This window comes from Blennius ocellaris (assembly GCF_963422515.1).
Source record: "Blennius ocellaris genome assembly, chromosome: 8".
Lineage (NCBI taxonomy): Eukaryota > Metazoa > Chordata > Actinopteri > Blenniiformes > Blenniidae > Blennius > Blennius ocellaris.
The window spans coordinates 22,656,145-22,681,608 of NC_137657.1; the positions used below are offsets into that span (position 1 = coordinate 22,656,145).

The window sequence follows — 25,464 nt, forward strand, 5'->3', positions numbered from 1 at the left end:
TTTTCTTTTTAAATATTCAAACATTTTCTATACCGATTTATTCAACTTGTAGTTGCGATAGGATGGAGCTGATCTGATTTGATCAAACTAATTATGTTCATTTTTTTACAGCTTTCTCTTAAATAAAAATAAATTACCTTATATGTGTAATATAATGCTTTTCCATAGCTTTGTATGCATCTTTGTGCTACAGCATGCGTGTTGCTCTTCTGCTTCATTAGCATATCTTAAGTGTGCATATAGTGTTACTGGGTAAAATCACATTGTACAAATCATGTACAAGTGTTACAGTGCATTAAAATTATGACATAGACTTACAAAGTTAAATGGAGTCTGAAACCTCCAAAGAACATTAAATAATTGCAGCCTTGTGAGTGTTTCTAAATCACTGTGTTCTATAAGTATTATGTGATAAATGGCCGAACCTGCAGAAAACCCAAAAAACAGGAACTTAGTGGAAATGTGCTTAACGAATAAGTATTGAGTGATGCGATTCTGCTCACAATAGGTTAAGAAGATACAGTGATTATAAAAGTATATTACAGAACGTGACATTAAATCTTTTGAATGCAATCACATTCATATATCTGCAGTTGCAGTTTCCACTCTTAGAGACACACTGGCCCACATAAACACTGCTTTATAGATCCAATTGAACTCCTTATAGACAACAGACACAGGGTGGTTTCTAAGCAAAGATACATTGTGAAATACAAACACTAATACATTCTTCTCTTACTGGCCTGAAAATGTTTTTTTATATTAGTTATATAAATATGAGCCCAATATTGTTGCCAACTGAAAGATCATCTCGGTTTCTATAACATACAGTATGCCAGACATCTTGCATGGGAGTGGAATAAAAAGACAACTGTGCGGCTATAAAACGGACAGTGCGGGTCACTCGCCTAATATCAAGAGTTAAAGTCATATGCTAAAAAGTTTCCACAAATCAAAACTGTGAATGATTTGCCAGTGAGGCGTAGAAGGGTTTGGCTTCCCTGCTCTCACTTGTTGGGTAAGCGGACCTCCAGGCTCATGTCTGCCCGTGTATGGCTTTAAAAGCTGGATTTTACTGTTAACCAGTTGCACACAGACGCTGCATGTAGGGCGAGATCCAGCCGAACACCGACAACCACCCAGACGCATTTTTTTGGCTTCCTGATCCATGGGGCTGGTGAAACAGACAGGCACCAGCGTGTGTTTTTTCCTACCTCCAAACATCGCTATAGCAACTGCAGGGTGGATTCTTTAGGCGGATCATCTATTCCTTTTATTTATACGTTTGTGCGAGCACAAGCCTCGCAAGCCTCCTATCCTGGAAACAGTTGCAGTGTGCGTTCGTCCTACCTCCAGAGATCTCATTGGCATCTTCAGGAGGTAGGACTGAATCAGTCAGCCTGTGAGGCTCAGTCTTGTCTCCTCCGTCACGCTCACCTCTTTCACCTGCAGGAGGTGGAACAGATTAGTCACTTGTTAAAAGCATGTGAATGAAATGAAAGGATGAATGGATGGATAGATGGATGGATGGATGGATGGATCCTATTATTTTACACTGTACATATTGATCTTTAATCTCAAGTCCTAATCATTTCAATGAATGAATCGAGGACCTGTTGAATCCCTCCTTTTATGACAAATAGCACTCTACCACTTTATACCCAAACTAATGCTTATGTTCCATTTCTGAATTCAAGAACTACAATTGAGAGTTTTTAACTGTTTCAGATGATGTACTCTTTCAACATCCCAGGCTTTGTTTTGTTTTTTGTGCTAATTTCTCTTCACAAACACACAGATAGTTCTACCATTGTTGGAAATGCTACCAAGACCAAGTCAAAATCGACCGCTGTCTGTTGTGTTGGAGTACTAAGATGTGAGGCATATCTTAGTAGGATTAACAGCAAATTCTGTTACTTACTTTGCAAATTGTCATGTGAAGTAAGTAAGGATGAGTGAACATTTAAGTGTAGATTTGTGGGACAAACAAAGTGTTTGAAAAACTGCAGCCTGAGAGCCAGGGGTTGCAGACCACTAGACTTGACAAATATCCCTGCTGGGGCTTTGAGTTGTTGCAGTGTAACACAATTGTAAAAAAATAAAAACAAAAATGAGAGGTAGATAGATAGTGTAGGCACTGGGAGGAAGAAAAAGGAGACAGAGCGGAAATGAAAGGAAACAGGTAGAAAATATAGAGGAAGAGAGAAAATAAGAAGATGATATAAGATTTTTTTTTGTTTGTTTTTTTAAAGGAGGAATCAAAACAGCGGCGTTTGCTGGCATATCACACTAGAGTTTAGAAAAAGAAAAAAAAAGAGGAGCAGGGTTGAGGGGGAACAGACATTTTCCAGAGGTGGAAAATGTTTGAGATAAACGAGCAGCAGTGCCGAACATCAGCGTGTTCAGGAGCGATGAGTGGTGGAGCACAGTGGCGCAGACAGAGTACAGTAGCACAGTGGCAGAGGAGAACAAAAGCAGAAAGATAAACGCATGCACCAACCTTTAAGTCTGCCCTGCAGTGGCCGGCTCTGCTCGCTGCCGCTGACCGCAATGACGCTGAAAGTGTAGTCTTTAGAGGGGCTGTAGTCTGTTATCAGCACCTTACTGTCAGATTTGGAGATGATGATCTCCTTCTGCTGACCACCTGAAAGACAGAAAGAAGAAACATACAAAGACAAAGAGGTTAGAGAGGTTCAGGTCAGACTCAAGGATATTTTCATCCACATTTCAGCAAAATATTAGCGTTGTCCAATCAGAGTTGTAAGAAAGTTAAGAGAGTTCATAATTATTCTTCATTCTGTTCAAGGTCGTACTGTTTTTATTTTGCAGTGTAGTTTTTGTGTCTGTATGCGTGCATTGTTTTTATTCTCCAAGTTTGAAATAAGGACACAGGATAGAAGTTAAATTAGTTTTGGTCACTCCCAAGAATGCTCCCAATAGGATGTGTGGTCATGTCCTTTCTCCAGCCATTAATCCCCGCTGGGTAAAGAGGTGGCATTTACACCCCTTCTAATTTTGACCTTGCAATCAATGTGGCCATCAATACGGCAGGAGTGTGTGCCATTGCGCTCGCCTCCTCAGCTCTTCTGGTGCCCCGTCCCTGCAGGGTGATGACTAATGACACCTTTGGAAATAAGGAAGATAAATCCTCCCGAAGGTGACTGCAGATCAGGTGAGGTAACGGCATCGATCATCTTCACAAACTAGAAACTGGGTCTGTGCAGGCGAACGCAAACGCCGTCAATCAACTCAACATCAGGACTCAAGTCGAAGGGGAAACGTTCACTTAGTCACCCTGTGACAGCTGTTACTGGCACTGAGGGTTCATGTCTCAGTTTTCTAAAAGCCAAACAATGTTTTCCATCTTTATGTGAAGTTCCTTCTACATCCTTTCTACAGATGCTTTTTTTTTTTTGTGATGACAGAAAGAGATTCAAGATTTCACCTGCAGTCGCCTGTTACAAAGTTTTAATGGGAAGACATGGTCCTCTGTCTTCACTATACTCCCTGATTTGCATTTTTCACAGAAAATATTAAACCTGCACAAAATCCCATTCAACACGGTCTTTGTCGTAAAAATGTAGCTACAGTTAACTTGGTGTGCAGCAATTTCAGCATGAAAAACAGTCTGAACAGGAGAAACAGGCCATTTAACTTGAGTAATCTGGATCATATTTGTATATTACTAACACAAACATATATGATCATTTGTCATCTTAGATTGTTTAACATGCTGCAGCTATTACTTTGCAAAAAACAAAAAGACTCTCTTGCTACATCAAACAAACAGCAGTCTTTGCTAGCAGCCAGTCGCGACGCCTCTTCAAAACCAACAATTACCAGTTTTACTTTTTTGTTTGTATACAAATGAAACTAACAACATACATCAAGTTAATTAGTAAGCTTCCGACGTGTAGGATGCACAGAGCCAGTTGCAGTATCATTGTTTATGCATTGAGCTTCGTGTGAAGGTAGCACAATGTTTAAATGAGCAGAAACTTTTAAAAATTATCAATTCAAATTCTCAGAAAGTCTTTTAATGTGCTTTTCTACAGTCAACATCTTGTGCTAATACATTGAGTTATGTACATTTGAGGGGGGGTGGAAACTAACTCATGTTAGTTAAAGTGCCATATTGAGAACAACCTGATCAGAAGTTTTGGCCAGAGTAGTGAATAATTGCATGAAAGCTATTGTAACAACAACAATGCTTTCCTCTGTGTTAGTGCTAAGGCATACAGATACATTGTAAATACACAAATAGATAAACACTAACTAATGATGCCTCCTAATGCAAAATACAGAAACCAAAAATTATAGTATTTCTCAACATGCTTTTATTTACTATTTCAATGTTAGCCTTCTCTGTGGACAGCAGAGACAGAATTTCATTGTGCAGGGAATAATGCTTCTGATGTAGAAATGACAATAAATATCTGGACTTTTAACGTAATTTTGCAAATCTGCTGAAAAATCTGAAAGCGTCTCTGCACAGTATTTCTCTTCAGACTAACATTTGTCATTTTTCAAGCTACCTTCAGCAGCTCAGCTCTCAGTGTTGTGTTACATCCACTGCTACTCCTATTAAAACAGTGGATACATTGCAAACAGAGGTTTCACGTATGACTAAGTCTAATATTTTCTTCATAATTTTTTTTTTTTTTTTTTTTTTTTTTTTAAGTCCTCCTCCGCAGTCCGGAGGACACGCTTTACATTCTCAAAACTCTCCCAGATTAAATGTAAAAAAAAAACTTGAGTTTTATTGCTTTCTTATTAACACAATCACTTAATTATAATTGCAATTATCAGAAAGCACACACCCACCCTCTGGTTTTTGTTAGAGGCCACAAATTCATCTGAGGCAACAAGAAATGAAACAAGAAAAGGCCACAAGAAAAAGACAAAGGACAATAATGAATAACACACAGAAGAGCAAAATGTGCTCTCACTAGTGTGATAAATTGCACTACACACTGTGTATACTGAGCAAAGGAAAGCAAAAAGAAATTTTAATAACATCAACTATAAAACTACCCTGGAAAAGACCCTGCCTCTACTATTCTGTTTCTGTTGAGTGAGTGTATTTTTTTTTTGTAGAATCAGGTCATTGACCTCCACATTTCCAGCAGCATAATAACTTACCTGGATAAGCAACAGAAATGTCTCATTTATCTTTTCTAAGTACTTCCAAATATAAACCTTGTTGGGAAATCCACCTCTGCCAAATGGCTCAGCAGCTTCTTTGAACTTTTTCTATGTATGTGACATTAAACTGTATGAGACATGTACAGTGAAGTCCTGCCCAGTGTCCTTTAAACTTGTGTTTTTGTTCATTTTACCAGAAAAGTTAGAATATTTTAACTTTTTCTGGCTCTATTGTTAATATATGGTAAACATCATGGAGCTCGTCGGGAAGAAAAAGTACATGAACCCATACGGTAGGTCAGTTTTCACTGACAAGTAAAACAGCATATAATGTGCACAAGCAAATTATATTTTTATGCATTTACAGTACATACATTAATTTATATATTATTTCTGAAATCATGATTTTTGTCTTTGTGAAAAGACAATCTAAAATACTAATTTCTAAAAGGACCTATCTTATATTAATGACATGTATATGTTTAATCCAGGGGTGGGCAATCCTGGTCCTCGAGGCTCGCAGCCCTGCACATTTTGCAATAATGTGTCCTCACATCAACACAGCTGGCAGGAATTAGTGGCTCGTTATCAGGCTTTCTGCAGAGCCTCATCATGTCAACTCAGGTGTGTTTGAGCAGTGAAACATCAAAAACATGCAGGGCTGCGGCCCTCGAGGGCTTATCTGGACACGTGAACGAGCAAAGCCTGAAGCAATACCTGCTGTATTTTGAATTGGATTCACCTGGACCATAACCCATCATCACAGCAGTCATATTTGCTTACACGATACCAAATGGTTTGTTTGAGTTCAGGGGTCAGGCCACATGATGTCTGCAGCATTCACCATGAATGCTTTCACAAACTCACCCTCATGGTGTGGTTAATGATCTTAGCAAAAAGGCAAAATGTTTTTTTGAAATGTCATTCAGCAGGACAGATTGCACCCCGTCGCAGGTTGTACGTTTGACGTCTGCAGTGTAAAGCTTTTTTACACTTTTCACTTGATAGCCGACATTTTCCATGAGTGCTATCCAAGATTATTTCGAGAAACCACAAGTTGAAATGATGAGGACATTTCAGAATTCATGACAAACCTAAAGTTAGACAGCGGCAGTGAATGAGTTAACTTTTCCCCATTAAACAAGCCCATTTTAAATTTAGCACCAATCACAGAATTATATCTTTCTTTCAAAAACGGAATAAAAAGTTAAGCTCTGCAACAGTGTGGAAGATCAAAACCATTTTCATTGACTGTTTAATGTAGAGTGCTGCAACAATACATAAATTCATCTGCTCCTCCAAATCTAAAACATTCTATTTCAAATTTCAAATATCACTGCTGGTTTCCACTTTTCCCTTCCGTGTTTGAAAAGCAAATATATTTTCCAAAACTCAGATTATGTCTCCAAATGTTCCGCTCCATCCAGAAGTTTCAGTCGAGCAGAATGAAAACTTCTTTCAGCTGACTTTGGCTTCATCTCTACTGGGATTCAAAAGAATAAATATAGACATCTGGCACTAATAACTAATGCACACCAGTATGTACGTGCATGGAGCAACAACACCGTATTTGAATTTCAGGATTTCTGGCAGGGCATCGAACAGCGAGACAACCAGTAAGTGCTTATTTTAGCTTAAATTATGTACCGTCAGACAATAAAGAATCACCTTAACAGAGAGAGAAACACTTTTTGATGCCATTTCACAGGGTTTACTCGAATCGACACTGATACAAGCTGAACATTCAAAACAACATAATACAAAGGATGAACTTTTAAAGAAAATATCCAGTCAGTCTTTTTTTTTGGAGGGGGGGCAGAAGAAAATCATCTGCTTCGACCTAAAGCCTGACTCCTTATCCACTTGCACTATTTGCTGCTTTTACAGGAAAAACTGCAGAGAAAGGAGATATTATGTTGAGCCAAAAGGTTAGCTGCCACTCTGACGGGGCTCTTTGTGATCTAAAAAGGTTCTTTATCCTCAATAAAAGGGCTGGAGTCAGTCTTAACAAGCTTTACTGTGCCTGTCGTTCACCTCATCCACTCACAGGACACTGAGGGAACTGCACATCAGGACCCAGGACAGGTTCTTCTGTGCTCATCCTCCTTTCCACCGCCCCCCCCCCCCCATCGAAGAAGACTTTATTAGCTGCATGGTGTGTGAATACAACAAAGGCATTGTTCGAAATCCACATTTTTACTGCGCTTGCTGGAAGCCGGCGAGCCACAGCTGCGCTCCTCCCTGAGAAGGAAGTGGTCATAAATCTGAGGTTTTTTTTACGTCTCTTCTCGACTGTCAGAGGCAGCGAGGAATTGTCAGACGAGGCGTCTCTCACAGAGTACTGTTTGCAAGAAGCAAGTTTTATGTTACAGAGTGCTTATTCAGTCCCACTCCTTTTTTTCCCTGCGTCGGCTGTGAAAGAACTGTCTGCAGCTTTAAGAACAACACATGCTGGAAGAGTAAAAGAGATGTATGACTGAGTGAAGGTACACTGTGATTACATAATGAAGGGCTCATCAGTGGTAATTACAGTGGATTACTGCTACATTTTGCATGTCCTAAACAAGAGGGGGGTCACGCTCCACGTCTGTAAAAGGGATCGACTTGTGGCAGATGCAGGAGAAAAGCCGCATTCAGACGTCCATCATGGCCAAACTCCAGGCAGAGATAGCGCGGTTCAGTCTGAATGAATGACGACTGTTGCTGCGGCTGCTGTCACTCAGCTGTCCTGGACTGAACTCCATCAGGAGTTAATACAGGTCCAGCTGTCCTGTCTACCTATCAGACCTCACTTTGAAATGTTGCTGACAGGCCTCACATGCGCAGCAAAAACAGGCCGTTGTCTTAAAGTTGGCAGAGGTGCAGGACAGACTCTGAGTCCTCCACATCTCTCAAGAGTGTAATCCCTTCAAAGGATCTTTGATAAGAGGAAAATTACATAATCCTTCCTGACAGACTGCAAATCCAAGTCTTAATGAGATTCTTCCTCCAAAATTTCTCAGTTTGGCTCAACTTTTATAAAGCATGTTGTCCAAGTTACAGTTTCTCAGTGCAGCTACAAGTTACTTCTTTAAAAAGTAGTGTAGTTACATACGAGTAACTTTTGAAAGGAACTCTTGCATCGTTTCATCATCTCTCTCACTTAAACCTTTATTAATAATCTGGGTGAGGACCATTAGACTCAAAAACAGCTTGTAACTGGATGACTTTAGACTTTTGAACTGCGACATTAACAGGTGTGTATACACTCACATCACTTTATTACACTAACACTTTGAATCAATCTGCATATTTGCAATGTGTCTCATCGTATTTACTTAGCTTTTATTCCATATTGTACATAAAGAATATTAAAAAAACTTAATTTACTTTATTTTCATGTAATATTTTGCATTGCTGTTAATAACATAAGAACCAATCTCCTAAAATCTAAATAATTAATTTATGTTGCATCACTAAGTAGGAGTAAACTGCTCCATAATCTGGGTGTTATCTGGTCTTGAAAGCGACAGAAAGCCACGAAAAGAAGCTGCAACAAAACCATTATAATAAAATGCAAACAGCTACAGACAGGTCTTAAAAGGGTTACTTAATGTTTATGTATTGCTGCTATTTCATTCCAGTTACTGCAGTTACGGGCTAACGTTAATGTTACTTACAATCTGACATCTTTTATGCGCCAATCAGGAAGAATGCTGATGTTTACAGAGGGCTCATTGAGCAGGACTGCATTACTAATTTCACAACACTTTTCACAGCATTAATCGGTTTTGAGTCCAATCATCCCAATGGGTGGACTGAGCTCCGTGCATGGCAGCTGTCTCCATTAGAGTGTGACTTTGTGTGACAGGGTGTTAAATCAGTGGGGGGGAAAGTGGAAAAGTTAAATCCATTTTTTTATTTGTGTTCTGTGCGTTTGCATAAACATCTCACCTGGTAAACTGTTGTAGAGAAACAGATAGCTGTCAAAGTCTCCTTTGGGCTCCTTCCATGAAATGAACAGTTTGCTGGAGCTCAGCACTTTGAAGCGCAGCCTCCTCGGAGCTGGAACTGAAGAACAATTTTACAGTTCAATCGGCTTCTATAAAGCGAGAGAGTGATTGGACAGTGAAAAGTATATTGATGAAAGAAAATGTGATTATTCAAAAGACTTCCCCATCTATCAGTCAGCGTGCCCTTAACAAGACAGGAATGTTAGTGGTTATGTAAAACCAAGGCCTCGAGATCTGCCACAAATGGAAGTGAAGAAGAAATGCATGAAAGAGAGGACAGAAGGACGGACAGACAGAGAGATTTTCAATTTTGAATATTCTGCAACCCGTGAGTGCAATGCATAAAACAGGTCAGGACAATGAGGAGCTCAGCTTCATTTTTTGCTTCAGTGCAAAACAGCTTGAAAGGGCTTTTTTGGGGGGGGGGGGGAGAAAAAGGAACCGTTTCCAGTCAAACTCTCTTCGCAATCCAAGAAAACAAAAAATACATCTCTGTTACAAACCGTTGACAGGAGAAGGCAGGAAAAAAAAATGTGTTTTTGTGCCTATTCCAAAATGTGTCGATGCATTTGCGTGTGCATTTGTAAGGCTACGTTGAGTGTATATAATGGGGAAAAAAGCTGGTGTTCAGTGGCATCCTCAGCACTCCTCCGTCAATGAAGACAGGTCTGCGGTGGCCCGTTAAAGAGCGGCGACAAGAGAACTTCGCTGCATGTGTCTCTGTTTGTGCAGACTGTGGTTTCTTACCAACACAGACAGCACATTTTGTAAATCAAAGTGTGGAAGGGAAGCAGAGGAGAGTTTGACTGTTTTTCAGACTCAGGCAGAAAGACAGACGGCTTTGGAAGAGCCCAGACAGCAGAAATACGACGACCGAGCATTATGGCGTATTTGGGAATACTACCAATTCACTTCAGATGGAAAGCTCACCGACGTAACTTTTATGCCTCCAACACATATCACATGTTCACTACCTCGGCGAGTTATTCTATGTTAGTTTGTGCAGAAAACAATCCGGACTAATTCTAATTTCTAACATGATTCTACGAATGTGCACGCTAATGTGGAGCCACTTTACCTGTCAGCACTCATAAATAAAAGTCTCTTCTCTTGTAAAGTCTTCATTCAATTCAGTTTTCAAAATGTGGGAGGATAATGGCCCCCACCCTCACAAAAACAAGCTTAGTCTCAAACAGAGGAGTAATCTTCGGTTGAATACTACCCTTCCTAATGTTTTCCACATTACACTACAAAACCTGCTGGGACCCATAAGCTTTATGATCCATAACACTTCTCCTGCTACTAAGGTGCATTATAATTTGAAATATCTGGTAAGCCTTTACATACAGTCTGCAACTGCTGTTTCAATGGTGATTTGTGGTGGGACTCATTTAAAAACATTAACCTGATCAGTGAGTTTCTCTTTAAATAATCAAATGTATTTAATCACATCTCAGTGACACAAGAAGCAAGTTGTTGTTGTTGTTGTTGTTGTTTTTTAAGTAAAACACTTTTTTGCATTAAATGAATGAATCAATAAATACTTACAAATGTTCTAGCAATAAAATAATGTTGATTGTTTTGTTTTTCAAACTATAAAACATTACTTCCAGCATCTCATCTGTTTCATGTGTTGGTGTGCGACTTTGTGTTTAGAGTATAATAATAAAAATAATAATAATACACCATTTAATCAAGTAATTTTTTCCTGAAAATACTTAATTGAGGATCAAGGTCCCAGTATAGGTATCTTGTGATTTTAGCAGTGGTATCATTGAACTCCATTAAAGAGAAAACCTTGATCAATGTTGTTCTGGATCAATAAAAGTTAAATGAATCAATCAATCAGCATTTTCATGGTTATCAATATTCAAGTTTAAACTGCTTGACAGGTCAATAAATTAAGGGGGGGTGGGGGTCATGAGAGCTTTGGTTACACGTGAACTCTTTCAGTCAGAATAATGTTGAGAAACCCTGACAGGAACTGACTAATTTCCCTCTCTGGAAGCATATCCGCCTCAGGAAGAACTTGACAGAAAATGTTAAATGTCAAAGAACTCATTTAAGCAGTAATAACATTTGAAGGAGCCCACACTTTAAACCGCTCACCCACATAATCCTCAGGTCCAGAGATGAGTGCGGACAGATAAACGCTGCACATCAGACATGAGGGGAGGAGACGGACGTATGCGGGTGATATGATGTTGACAAACCTGAGGTGGGAAGTGTTTGAGATTTTCACTTGCAGATGAGAACAGACATCCATTGTTCTCAATGGAAAATTCCATTAAGGCCAGAGAGAGAAGACACTGTATCCGCTGAGCACTTTTGTTATAGGTGGAACAGTTAGGAAAGGCGGCTATCAGCTCATTTAACGTTAAATGAAAATGACCTTTCCTGACACATCGACTTGATCATCACAAAAACACTGAGACGGAAGAATAAAGAAATTACTATGAAGCTTTTCTCGTTCATCACTTATTTTAAGACAATCCTTTTCTGCATAATACGATTTCTACAAGTAAATAATGAACTTCATTCATATTGTTCTCACAAAACAGTTACATTAATGCTATTTATTGATTGACAGCAAAAATTATAGACACAATTGTTGAATTCTACACCATGAAAACAGTGTTTTTCTTGATTACACTTTTACATGTCTATTGCATGTGTAACCCTTAAAAGAAATCCACATCCACGGCTTAAGCTCTGTTAGCGAGTTTGCTGTTGTTGGCCTCATTAAGGATTTGTTCGGGTGCTGAGACACCGGATATCATAAAACATCTCTTGTCCAATTAGATTCTTCTGTTAGAACCAATTGATCGATTGTTTTTTTCTTTGTTGATAAACACAAGAAGTTTTAACGGAGAAGATCTTAGATATTATTTATCACTCCACAAATCTAAATAAAATCATCTTTTTGTTTAATAAACAACTTTTCCACATATAATCTCAATTACAAAAAATGTTACAGCAGTGTGTAAAATGTTAAGAAAAACAGGAAGCAGTTATTTGCAGTTCCCACACGAGCACATCGATTCTTACATTAGACAATAGACAATATACAAGATGTTGACTTTAATTTTACAATTTCACAACAAATATGACCTCAGTGTGAATCTGAAGGCAGCGACACTTGAAAAAGTAGGACATTGTGTAGCGTCCCCTCTTCGAGGAACAAAAGTCTGCCAATGTCTTAGAAGTGAGAATACCAATTACTGGAGTTTTAGCAGAGGAATGTTGTCCCGCGCTTGTTTGATGTCGGATTCGCGCTGCATGTCTTTGTTCTGTTGTGAACTGAAAGTGGGTTTATGAGATTTGCAAAATCATTGCATCCTGTTTTTGTTTACATCCAGACATCCCCACCCCAACATTTTTATTATTTATATTGGCGATAGCACAATGTGCTCTTTGCATGTGCTACTGAGGGGATGATCACAAAACAACTCTTTAAATTGTGTTGTAAAATTCCTTTCCTCTCATACTCGTAGCCAGAATTTGCCACTTTTGACGTACCGCTATCAAATCCTTTCACTCTCTCCATTTGCTTCACACACTCTTTGTATATTCAGCGCAGGTCCTCAGTCAATCACAGCACTAACACAGAGGGAGAGACGACTGCCCTGAAGCACATTCACAGCCGAGGTGGAATCACAAACCAACCTGATCTAAATGTCTTTGGATTGTGGCAAATATCTGATGCACCAAAAAAGCCATGCTTGTGAAGAACATCCATTCATCCATCCATCCATCTATCCATCCATCCATCCATCTTACACAGGTGGCCTGTCTTTCACAGCACACACACTCACATACACATCTACTGGCACTTTACAGTCATCAATTAACCTCAGATGCATGTAATTGGACTGGAGACAAGGAATAACTTCATAAATCTCTTTATTCCAAATGTATTGTGAAGTCTGTCAATCATTCATAACCTGAGTTATATCGCAATATAATGAATGTTCACTTTTGGTACATATCTAAAAAGGTAGACGCACAGAGACGAGCCTCATTTCAGTCGAATTAAAAATTAGCTGATGTGTGAATATTGCGCTCATCTCTCCTATAAGAATACAATGCCTTACTTTGTCAAACAGTCAACTATTGTACAGCAGAATCTATTCTCTGTATTTACACCATCTATATGGAGCAGTGCGCTGCCACTGTGCAGCTTCTGCCATCATCTGGGATCTTTGCTCAGAGAACCAGAGTCAGCAGCGGGATTCAAACCTGTAACCACTCGCTTTCCTTTCTCTGACCTCTAGACCACCACTGCCATAGACACTCAAGCTAAGTTTAAATAATTGTTGCTCACTTCAGATTTCATTAATGAGGGTTTGTATCCTTCCTCACAATCCTGTCAGTCTGTCTTCCCCATTTGTCTCTTTCTATCCCAGAACTCCAACCAGAACAGCAGAAAGTCTCCACCTCTGATTCTGGTCCTGCAAGTTTCTTTCTGTTAAAAAAGAGCTTTTCTCTTCCCACCATCTCCTGCGCTTGTTAAAGTGGAATAGTTGGGAATAGTGACTTGAGATGACTATATTGTATTTGACGCTACATAAATAAAATAAAATGTAATCCCATTGAATAGAATCTACTAAAAAGGCCTGTGTTAAAAGAGAAAATGTATCAAACTGTCGGATACCATAATATCTCCAATAAAATCAATCATTGATGAAGGTTGAAAAGTTCAGCTTTTGAACATTTATTCTAAAATATCCTTGTGATTTTGTTCTAGAAATTAACACAAAACTTGGTTCAACTTCTTGAACTTTCTGTTACTCAGCCTCATGAAGCTGTTTGAGTTTTTTTTTTTTTCCCCAAACGGACTGCAGGACTTCACAGTTTTTACCTTTTGCTCCCTTTCACACCATGCAACCAATCAAATACTAAAAATGCATAGAATGAAAAGGTATAATTACTCCACACAATAAGAACCCATGAATAATTTAAGCCTGTGACAGAGCTGGGCAGATTAGTACTCGGGTATCATTTAGTGGGCTTGATAGTCGGTGAATTGAGTTGGCAGACAGGATACTAATAACTCAGTGAAAATTGTCCCGATCTTTGCTTTGCATTTCAATGAACACACATACACACACGCACACACACACACACACACACACACACACGCATACATATAAAAAATGTATGCATAAACTAAACAAGGCACCTCTATCCTATGACGTTGATCGGTGTCAGAATCTATAAATTGGAGGCAATACCTGACACAGAATCTATAATTACAGAACAGGACTATAATAGCTGCACATGCTGTTAGAACATGACGGTCCCGGATATAAATTATCCCTTCACAATCCCCCCCACGTCTGTTCATATTTACCACTGTACAGCCATAAATATGCTCCAAGATCTCCTTCTCTCTGGATTTAAGTGCCAAGATGCTTTTGTGGAACACACTATGCATCCCATCTCTGCATCTCACAATAACATAATTAGAAGAAAAATACCACACAAATCCTGACAAGACGGCTAAACTTGCTCCGACCTTCAGGAGTGCAGATGAGGGCAAATTATCTGAAGAGAGGTGCGACCAGCTACTCATATGAACTCCTTGCCAGGCAGTAAATGCAGCCTCAACCATTTGGCAGGACTTTTGTGACGACTGTGCAGCAACACATTTTAGCTCCAATAAATAGTCTGAGTCACTAAGGGCTCGGTGAAGGAAAAAAAAAAATAAAAATTACAAACCCCCGCAGTGAAAATTATACAAATCCCTTCAAAAATGACATTTGACACGTTCTCTCCTCGTACGGCTCAGCCCTAATTCAAAGGCTCTGATTTCCAGTCTGAACGTGAGTAATCTCCTAACTCTGTAGGGAGTGTGAACCAGAAGAGTCTTTTAACTGGGAGCCCAGTATGAACTGGAATTATCTGGGTTACAGCGATACAAGCATGGCTTGACACCCCAGTTTGAGAAGAGACGACTCTTCCCAGGATTAGGAATATGGGGAAGCTGGGAAGGTTTCCTGCTCGATGTGTAAACACAGTCCGCTGCTCCACTTCATCTCTGCTCTCCATCCCTACAACTCCTGCTTACTTCTTCTTGCCATCTCCTGACTTGATTCAGCATCCAGTTTTGGCTTCTCTCCGGTTCTATTCCTTTCTAAGTCCAAATCTTTTGCCTTTTTGCTCAACAATCTCCTGATTCAACATTTTATTTGGAGTTTTCTCTAAATCTCTCTCTTACGATTTATCTCTCTCCACCGTTCACAATCTCCTCCTTACCCCTCTTTAGAATTCCCTTCTTAGTCCTATAATTATCCCATTCTCATCCCTTCTTTTTCACCTATTGTCTCCTCATTCCCATCTTGTCTCCTGCACATCACACTCTTCTTTTTTCCTTGCCTGTGTTCTGTCTCCCCTCTACAGTTAAGCTTGACTCCACCATGAGCATCCAGGCTACAGTGGCTTCACTAATATTCAGGATTTATGGATGACAACTGCGAGCTCACTCTGTCACCAGCAGACACTGTACTGTACATGAGGGACATGGGGGAGGTGTGTACGAGTGCGTGCATGTGTTTGATGCCTGCTCAGCGCCACAATTCACGCCGTTCAATGCAGTCGGCATCCTGTTTGTACAAAAACGACTCTGCTCACCGAGATAGCACTTAACCTAAATCCAGTCTGACTTTTTTTCCCCCCTCTCTCTTTCTCTCGCTCTCTTTTTATCTCCTCACTGCTCTTATGGAACAGTCCTTTCTTTAATCGCATCTTCCCTCCTCATCCTAGGGTTTAAACCCCTTTCTACCGCTCATCTTTCCTTCTCTACCTCTTTTCTGCTTTTTAATCATTTCATTTCATTTTATCTTCTCCTCTCCTGCTCTCCACTCCACTGCTTTAGTGACTTAGTACCTTTTTTCCCCTCCTTTTCATGGCTTACCGAAGTGAGAGATCGGCTCGGCAACAAAGATCCTTTCCACAAGACTCATCTGTCAAATCAAATCAAACTTTATTTCTAGGGCACTTTTCATACAATGAATTCACATAAAATAGAATAAAATTAAAATTAAAATACGTGCACGAACGTACACACACAAATACGCGCACACACCCACCCACACACACACACACAGCCACACCCCCACACCACCAACCCTAACTGCCCATAACAAAATATAAAGACTGATGTAAGAATGGCCAGGCCCTGACGAGCCAGGAGAGAAAACACCATCCGAGGGGGGGCATCCACACCGAGAGGAGCCACAGCCTACAACTATGGGGGCCCCCGCCACAGGGACCACCCCGACCCAGCCGGTCAGGAGCCCACACCACGGTCAGTGACCCACATTGCTGAGCGCCCCACCACTATGGCCAGAACAGTCCCCAGGACGACGCCCCCCAGAGGCAGACCAGACCCAGCTCCTGATGTGTCTTCAGCAAAGTTTGTACAAAAGACTGACCTGAGTGTCAACAGTGTGCTTTATGGTCAGTCTGGTGAAAAAAACTGTAATATTCTGCATAAATGTAAAACAAAAATGAAAAAACTGGCCCCGGACTGTCAATCGTTATGCATCGTTGTCATTATATGACAAACAGCTCAAACAACTTAAACTTGAAAATAATTTGAACAGGAAGTGTAGGACTAGACTTATTGATGATATCTGTGGCTGTTCTTGTCGGTAAAGAAAACCTGAAATAAATGTTACACTGTGTGATAATGGACAATTCCAGCTCATTGTTGTTCTTGTTTTTCATACTCTAATCCTTCAATTAAATAGCATACTAAATGCACTTAAGAAAGGGACACTAAAGAAAACAACCAGGATAACATGTCCAAGCAAATAATAACAGTAAAAGTGAAAAATGAAGATACCAGATACATCCTCTTTACAAATACAAATAAGTAATTTAGATAACAAAAGCTAAAGCTGAATGTTAATGTTAATGTTTATCACTTGATATCCCCTGTGCCTCTCCACTAAACAAATCTAAACAAATCTGAAGATCCGCTCCGGCCCAACACCTCGAGAACAATTGAAAAGTAACAGCATGAAAACATGAAAACAGCAAGGGAGGACTAACTTCAAGGTTTAGTGATGCCTGCATTTTGATATGAGAAGACAACATTTCATCAGATATACAGATCATCCATCTTCAAACCCACTGTTTCCTGAGCACTCATCAGAAAGTAGATAACTTTTCAGGGACAAAAGACTAATATACATTTGAATGATAAATACTGATTCTTTTAAAGAAAGTGCCTTTACAAAACAAAATGAAAAAGAAGGACATGAATGTGCCAACACTGGGCACGAGCTGAAACATATCTTCATAAACTTAATTTCACTGGTTACGATTGTGTTGAGTGACATGTGAATTAGTTTCCTGCTGCACTCTAGAACAATTCCGCCTGGTCTTTCCGCTACAGCCATAGTCCTCCTCGAACCAGATCAGGTCCTGCTGCTGTGACGCTCACCAGAACTGGTAATCACTTCAGTTCATTTCTCACCTTTTACTCTCACTCATGTGGAAGCGCACGGCGCCACATCATCAGCCAACAAATCAAGTAAGGTTGACGTTTGTTGTTTATGAGCCGCACATTCAAATCACCAGTTAATCGAACAAACATGTTCTTTAATTGAGAGATGAATGGAGAAAATCTCTCTCAGGGTTAGAAAATGGGAAATAAACCCAAGAACACCTGCTGTTACTTTGCCAAAATTATATTCAATCACAATTAAGAGTATTGTTTTTAATGACGATCACATAAAAGTTGCTTTTTATTTCATTCATATCTGTAGAGAATATTCAAGGTTAAAGCACATATCTCCGACAAACAATAAAATATAAAGAAATTACACTAATAAAATGTAATCAAACATATAAGGAAATGGTTTATTGTTGAAAGAACGATAAACCTTTTTGCACATTGAGGAGCTAATCAGTTGTGATTTATGCTTTAAACTCCACATGGGCACAATGAGTAAAAGGACTTCAAACTGGTATTTTGAACAATTGGAAACTATAGTATAATCGCAAAAAAATACAACTTAATGACAAAAATAAGAGTTTCTGCAATTCAATTCAATGCTATGTGAACAACTACATAGAACAAAGATACGTGCATGCTTACAGGTAGCAGGACTCAGTATTTTGGTGGTTAGTGCTGAGATGATCCCTAGTTTGAGGGCTTTCTGAACAGCTGGCTTGGACTTTTACACTTGATTGTGTGTGTGTGTGTGTGTGTGTGTGTGTGTGTGTGTGTGTGTGTGTGTGTGTGTGTGTGTGTGTGTGTGTGTGTGTGTGTGTGTGTGTGTGTGTGTGTGTGTGTGTGTCAGCTGCAGCCTCCCACAATCCTGAATTGGAAACAGCAATATAATGATATACAAGATAGGTGGACAATCTCTTCTCGATACAAACAACTTGTCAAATCAAATATATTTTAATGACTACACTATTGCCCTCAGCAACCTATCTGTACAATTAAAAACCTTGTTTATCCCTTTAACTTCTTCAAAGATACTCTCAATGACATTTATTTGCCTATTTTCCAGAAAAACATATTTTAACTGTTGCTCTAAAGAACTGTAATGCTTTCTGAAGTAAATGCATTTTCCCGCTTTGTGGCAGAAAAAGCTCAAACAGGTTGAGCTAAGATGTAGAATATTTTCATCAACAAATTAATGAAACTTGCTTCTCTACATGAGTGAGAATAGAAGGTGAAGGAATAAAGAGGTGGAAAGGTCCATGTGAAGGCTCAAGTTAGTTTCTTGGTTTGACTGTATAATATGAGTCACCCTATTTATTCCTAGTATAGCTCACTTTGAATGGCGAACTGAAAAAAAATGCAGCGCCGGGTACAATTTCAATTCAAACAAGCTGTATGTGAGAACCATTTCTCCTCCAGAAAAAAAAAAAAGTCTCCAGCTGATTCACACAATCATATACTTCCACAATATCTGCTCAGCCCTCAGTCACTTGAGGCTCTGCACACCGTTCCACTCTGTGATTCAAGGAAACACATCTATGTTCCAAAATGCTCGTAGTCTATTTCATGCTTTTCACTCTGCAGCTACTTCACCTGACGCTCACTTTTTGTGCCCACGCTGTGGTGCCCATACTGTGTAATTTGGCTTGTGCATGCATATTGATGTTGAGTGAGCTGTAAATGCAGAGGGGAACTGGCTGTATTTTTTTTTTTTTTTTTTGGAGCGCCAATCCATGCCAAACTGAAATCTTCAGTTCATACAAAAACAAATAATCAAAACACTTTTTGTACATTGTCTGACCTTAACAAAGGGGCAGAATTAGAGCACGTCCTGCTCTCCACAGCTCCTTCAAGTGAATACCCCATTTAAGTCTTAAGTGGCCGATGATTGTGACAAACCCAGATTAAAATCAACAGTGGCAAAGTGACAGTGGTTGAGGTTCCGATAATTTCACAATTTATGAATTCAAAACAGGTTGTTTCATCTCATCTCCTCTTTTGTTTATGAATAAATGATTTCTCATCATTGGCTCCTCTCCCTGTTCATTATAACTGAGATTACCGGCCAACAGTTTTCTCTTCATGCTGATTCACCAGGCTGCCCTCTCACCACACACACTCACCACACAAGCACATACTAACACAAAAACTACAACACGCCTGTTAAAAAGTGATCCGGGCCACCTGATCCGTTGTGATGTGGCCTGAAGTGTGGTATTGACCCAGCCTGTCAGCCATCATAATAATTAACCGTGCGCACGGTGAGCACATGTATACACAGAGGACAAGTTCTGAGAAAAAGGAGGAGTGATGGCTTGATGGAGGGTGCGGTGAGGGGCGACTGATATAAATGTTCCCAGCCTGCCTTTATCTGTGTAATTTTTGAGAAGAGTTGCAACACTTTACTTAACTTTTAAAAGAAATGTATTTGAGACATTTCTGTCCCGTTTGCTAATTCAACCCATCCAAGCAAATAGCGCTCTGCACATACATCCAGTGCCTGAGGAATTCCTCCATTATTGTTCATAACAAGTACCTAATTGATTATCAGCAATGTTTTCATCTGAAAATATATTCAGAGCTTAGAGTGTCGTCCAGTATCTTTCAGCCATCTGTCCTACTTTTGTTACTACTGCTGTGTAAACACCAACACAGGTCACTCATAACGCCCTCTGAGCCGTAACACAGAAGAGAATTTACATTTCCCTTTGCAATACTTTTCAAGGCCGGGGAAACAGCTCGTGAGAGAAACAATGATACACTTTGTTGCACACTCTATTTCAGCAATACGAGAATCAGAGCCATTCGCACAGGTCAGACAGAAGAGCACAGAACTTATGCAGCCGGAGTTTCGTGTGCAGCACAGACTGTCAGTCTGCTTTCTTCACATATGGTGCACTTCAACAAAACTTATGAAAGTTGACTGACAAGAAATATAAGAACACCAAGAAGGCGATTTACAGCCATGCTGTGGATGATATGTTTGATAAGTTCTCTCGTTGTTTTCCAGCCACATCAATTTGCTTGATGCCCAAGTTTGTGTTACGAGATGGTTAAGATGTTTAACGCCCCATATATACTTCAGTGAAAGATGCAGCTTTTTTTTTTCCTTAAGATGATGATTTATCATCTTCTATTCTACAAAGGATGCTTTAAAAGGTGGTTTCCTGTTTTAATATTGTGATTTTCTTACTTTCAGCTAAACTAAAAGAAAAAGGAAACCTTCCAATTCCTAGGTTGATTTACACGCTAAGAGGGAGTTTCGGACAATATCCAGACATTTCTGTTGTGTATACAAACATCCTGCCTGGGTAGAATGCACACTAATCCTCAAGCTCAAATCCCCTCGGACCAGATGTTGCAGCTTATTGGGACACGCTGGACAGAAACAAATGATTATCACACACTGACTAATGAAGGGATTGAAAGAGGTATACACCCAAATTATTTGGGAGGTTATTTGTGTATTGTTGTAATTCACTGTTACCAAATCATTAACTAATTATTGGGATCCTGCTTTCTTGCCTCTAACCCTGAGATTAAGAAACATGAACTATGGAAATGCTGGTCGGAATAGACAAAGGGAGATAACAAAAAAAGAACTACTGGAAGATTAAAAAGAGTGGGAAACATGAGAAGAAAGAGAACAGGAAAAAAAAGGTCTCAATGACTGAAGATAAACTCTTTCTATATAGAAAAAAATTGTGTCTTTCATTAAGGTGAGTAAATTACACCAATCAGCTCCATCCAATCCTCACATATGACCAAAGATTACTGGACCTCTGGGAGATCTTCAAACACATTATATTCTAGAGTGAGATTAATCTTTTAATTGAGCTATTATATAGATCACGAAAAGGATTTTGTGGTTTATCGCGTTTGAGCAACTTTGGTGTAATGATCCTTTAGTCGAGACCTGCTGCTTCCCTGCTCCTCTAACTCCACATCCTGGAAGGAATGTGAGGCGCACACACACACACACACACACACACACACACACACACACACACACACACACACACACACGCAGAGCAGAGTCAGCTAAATGTTTAAGTGTCCCTCTGGGTCATTTTCATATGATCGCTATCCAAACAGCTAAAGTAGTTCTGACCCTCTGTACAAGCTGCCAAATGCAACTGCACACTTGTGCAAAATACACACACACACACACACGAGCACGCACACGCACACACACACACACACACACACACACACACACACACACACACACTGAAACGCTGCGATTCACAAAGGACCCTTGGATCCATTTGTTGCAATGGGCTACATTCTCGGAGAGAAAACATCCTACAGTAGAAATATTATCAACATATGTCAGTTTGACACTTTTTCTTGATTACATGAATAAAAAATTACTTTTGGGAAATGTAGCACTGGAACCAATATAATCACAGTCTAATCAGACATTAGAGGAAGCAGCATGTGTCAGTGCACCCAAACTCATTCATAAAAAAAAAAAAAAAAAAAAAACACATCTGTTTCTTTTTAAAGCCCAACATGCTGATAAAGCTCCGAAATGACATAATTTGGGGAAATCAATTGGAAGTCTTATTTCAATTTAAATTCCTGGTCACATTTATCATGCAAATCAGACAGCTACCTGCTATTTGATAAGACTCAGATTTACTGAGCTGAGGTTAAGTGATGTATTGTGCAGCCCATTGCGCAGCAAATCGTCACAGCACGAAGCGCACTGTTACAGCACATTTATTAAAACCTCTCCGAAGCGTGGCGGCAATTGGCAGAGGGGCTGAGAGGGTTGCCACGCTGCCGGGGTGAGATGGCACAATGATGATGAGATGAGCGTGATGCAGTGTGATTGGACTGAGCCCGCACATCAAACGGAGAGATGAAACAAGGCAGGGATGAGGTGGAAAAAGGTGGAGCAGCAGGAAGGGGAGCGAGGTCGGGTGAGGGAAGAGACGAGGGATGTGGAGAGAGCGTAGGTCACAGAGGTCAGAGTACGGCTTCAGGGAATAAAGGCGAGGAGAATGAGGGGGATCACTGTGGTCTAAGTCGGATGGCTGTGGATCTGAAATGGATCAAAACTTAAAAGTGAGAGAAATGTCGTGGATAAAGAGGACTGGCACTTCCTGTAAAGGCACAGCCAGAAAGGAAAGAAGGGGAAGAGAGATGACTGTAGGGGAGGAAGGAGGGCTTACCTTGACCCTGTGCCTTGGTCGGGTAGTAAGAGAGAAGGGCAAGAAGCACCAGTGGAGCACAAACGCACCACCTTATCTGCCCCGCCGACAACATCCTCACAACCAGAAATTTAGACCTGCAAGAGTAGAAACGACATCCTGTTTAAAAAGTGAAGTGAAATCTAAGTCTTGACACAGAAAGAATGAAAAAAGCGAGCAGACAGAATGAAAGGGAAAGAAAGGGACACTTGAGTGATGGAAACACTATGGATGCCATTCAGCTGCAGAGGCACCCTGTGGGTCAGCAAGACCCACCTTACCCACACAGCTCCGATTCACTAATCTGGAATCACTTGTGCCTAAAAAACCCCCTTTTTTCTCACAATTACAGAGCAAACGGTCTAGACTGACAGCAGAGCAGCAGCCGAACCCAACGCCTACTCAGAGCAGGCCGGGGGCGAAACAGTGGAGCACTTTGTTTCAGAGAAGAGAAGAGAAGAGAAGAGAAGAGAAGAGAAGAGAAGAGAAGAGAAGAGAAGAGAAGAGAAGAGAAGAGAAGAGCAGCTTCACTGACAGTCCAGAGAGGAACATTACACGAGTGCCATTGTCCGCCTAAAAGAGCAAACACAACAGCACCTTTCCTCTTCTCCTCTATCTCATCGCCTCCTTTCACCCTTCACTTTTTGTTCCCTGCAGCCTCTCCTCCTCCTCCTCATCTCGCCACTCCTCGCTCTTCTACTGATCTCCTCCATCACCTGCTCTCTTGTCCTCTCTACTCTGCCCACTCATTATCACAGGTGAGGGGATCAGACACGTGCAGACATCTCTTTCTGTCCTGGAAACACACCACAACGAATTAAACAGCATCCAACAAAGTAGTTTCAAAGCTGAGTGTGGCTCTGGTGTGCAGCTGTCCTGTGGTGGTATGAGAAAAAATAACAAAAAAAACAAAACCCCATCCGATTCCTTCAATTCAAGCAGGGTCAAAAGAGCAGAGCCTACACTATTAGGAAAAGGGGTCATTTTTAAAGACAAGACATGAGGTGAATGAAAGAATCACAGGAATAAACTGAAATTAGTTTCTGAAGCACACACAATGCAACAAATAAATGTGCCTTGAGAAATAAATGAGGGATAATCCCTCTAATTTGAGATGGGGCACTCCCACAGCAGGGCTCTGTTAAATGAATTTCCCTGTAATTTTCCAATATTACACGAAAAGTTTCTCCTCTCTTCAGATCGCGTGCTTTTCCTACAATCCACTTTTGGCAATTAGTAAATGAGAGCCAGGGTTTAGGCGTCACCCACGTTACATTTAGCCTGTTTTTGTAGTGCGCTTGCTGTTTTTATGCTGAATGCTTTTGGCGCACACAGTGAATCCAATTAAAAAAGCGAAAAACCACAAACGATCCGAAAAGCACATCATTTGAGATAGAAATAAATTATATATACACTGTAAGCTACGGGAAAAAAGAATAAAACTGTTTATTCTGGAGGGGCAAATAATCAACACAGAAACAGATGTATCCACCTGCCTGTGAGCCTGCAAGTTTGATCCACTGACCGCAGCCCGAATGTGTCCCCCGGAGGTAATTTCAAAGTATTGCTGATTGTTTCAATTGAAGTTTCCCGGCCAGATTTGGGTCAAACTATCAGATTTCATCAAATTAAGTCACCGGGTTGGAATCATCCAGTGTCGCACACCTGAGACTGATTCAGTCACCAGCGCAATGAATGAATCCCCTTTCATACCTCTCCAGTCATCAATTCAAAGCGTCCTTGTATCCCCAGGGGAAATCCTCTGAATACCAAGAGCTGCTGCTGCTGCTGCTGTTGCTGCTTCTGCCGCTGCTGCCTCCCAAAACGTCCCCCTCTCTTATTCCTTCCCCTCTTTCTCCTTCTCTCACTCCTTCTCTCCGTCCGGATACAATTCAGTCAGTCCGGAGTGGGTGTTTCTCTCCTCCTTATTCTGGCATCCCGCCCTCCAGCTCTTCCTCCCTGTCCCAACCCGTGCCTTCATCTATATGAGAGAGAGAGAGAGAGAGAGAGAGAGAGAGAGAGAGAGAGAGAGAGAGAGAGAGAGAGAGAGAGAGAGAGAGAGAGAGAGAGAGAGAGAGAGAGAGAGAGAGAGAGAGAGAGAGACGCGCACCAGTGGCGCTGCGCAAAAATCCACCTCTGCCAACCTGCAGGTCTCCAATCGGCTGTAAGCCTCCTGTGCGGACCATGTGGTCACGGTGGGACTTGTTGTGGCGTTACTCTGCGGCGTTAAAGGACCAACTCGGTTGTTTATTACTGAAAACTCGTGCGTGAGTGTGTCTGACTTGTGCAAACGTGTGTGTGTGCGCGCTCGCAGCAGGTGCGCGTCCGTGCCGCCAGCGCTCGCGTTAAAGGCACGGTGACGCAGGCAGCCTTTCACCTCTCAGCTCCAAGTTGGGGTTTCAAAGCAAACGATCAGAGAAAAAGCAAAAAACCCGTGGAACCGTTCAAGTTCACAATTTATTTTTGCTGCATAAAAAACTCTACGAAGGTTTTTGCTTTTTCTTGATTTTTCTTAAAACAAGAAATTTCTGGAACTCTGACGTGGCAGTAAGTTACTTCTCCAAGTATATATTCATCGTCTCTATTTGACTCAATATAAGTTATACACAACATATATTTTCAATCTTTTATGTATTTGATGTTTTTTGGGGTTTTTTAAGTCTCA

The 25,464-nt window shown here is 40.5% G+C and overlaps 1 protein-coding gene across 1 annotated transcript in view; it reads right to left on the reverse strand.

The window, feature by feature from the left end:
• The window catches only part of col14a1a (collagen, type XIV, alpha 1a), a 144,597-nt gene extending 119,949 nt beyond the window's left edge, over positions 1 to 24,648 (reverse strand). Inside the window, exons 1-5 of the mRNA XM_080501030.1 lie at positions 24,513 to 24,648; positions 22,782 to 22,897; positions 9,079 to 9,195; positions 2,501 to 2,644; positions 1,351 to 1,446 (exon numbers count right to left, since the gene is read on the reverse strand). Of these exons, the coding sequence (XP_080357156.1) occupies positions 1,351 to 1,446; positions 2,501 to 2,644; positions 9,079 to 9,195; positions 22,782 to 22,875 (451 nt within the window). The 5' untranslated portion in view covers positions 22,876 to 22,897; positions 24,513 to 24,648. The remainder of the gene's footprint in view (positions 1 to 1,350; positions 1,447 to 2,500; positions 2,645 to 9,078; positions 9,196 to 22,781; positions 22,898 to 24,512) is intronic.
• Positions 24,649 to 25,464: the final 816 nt, after the last annotated feature.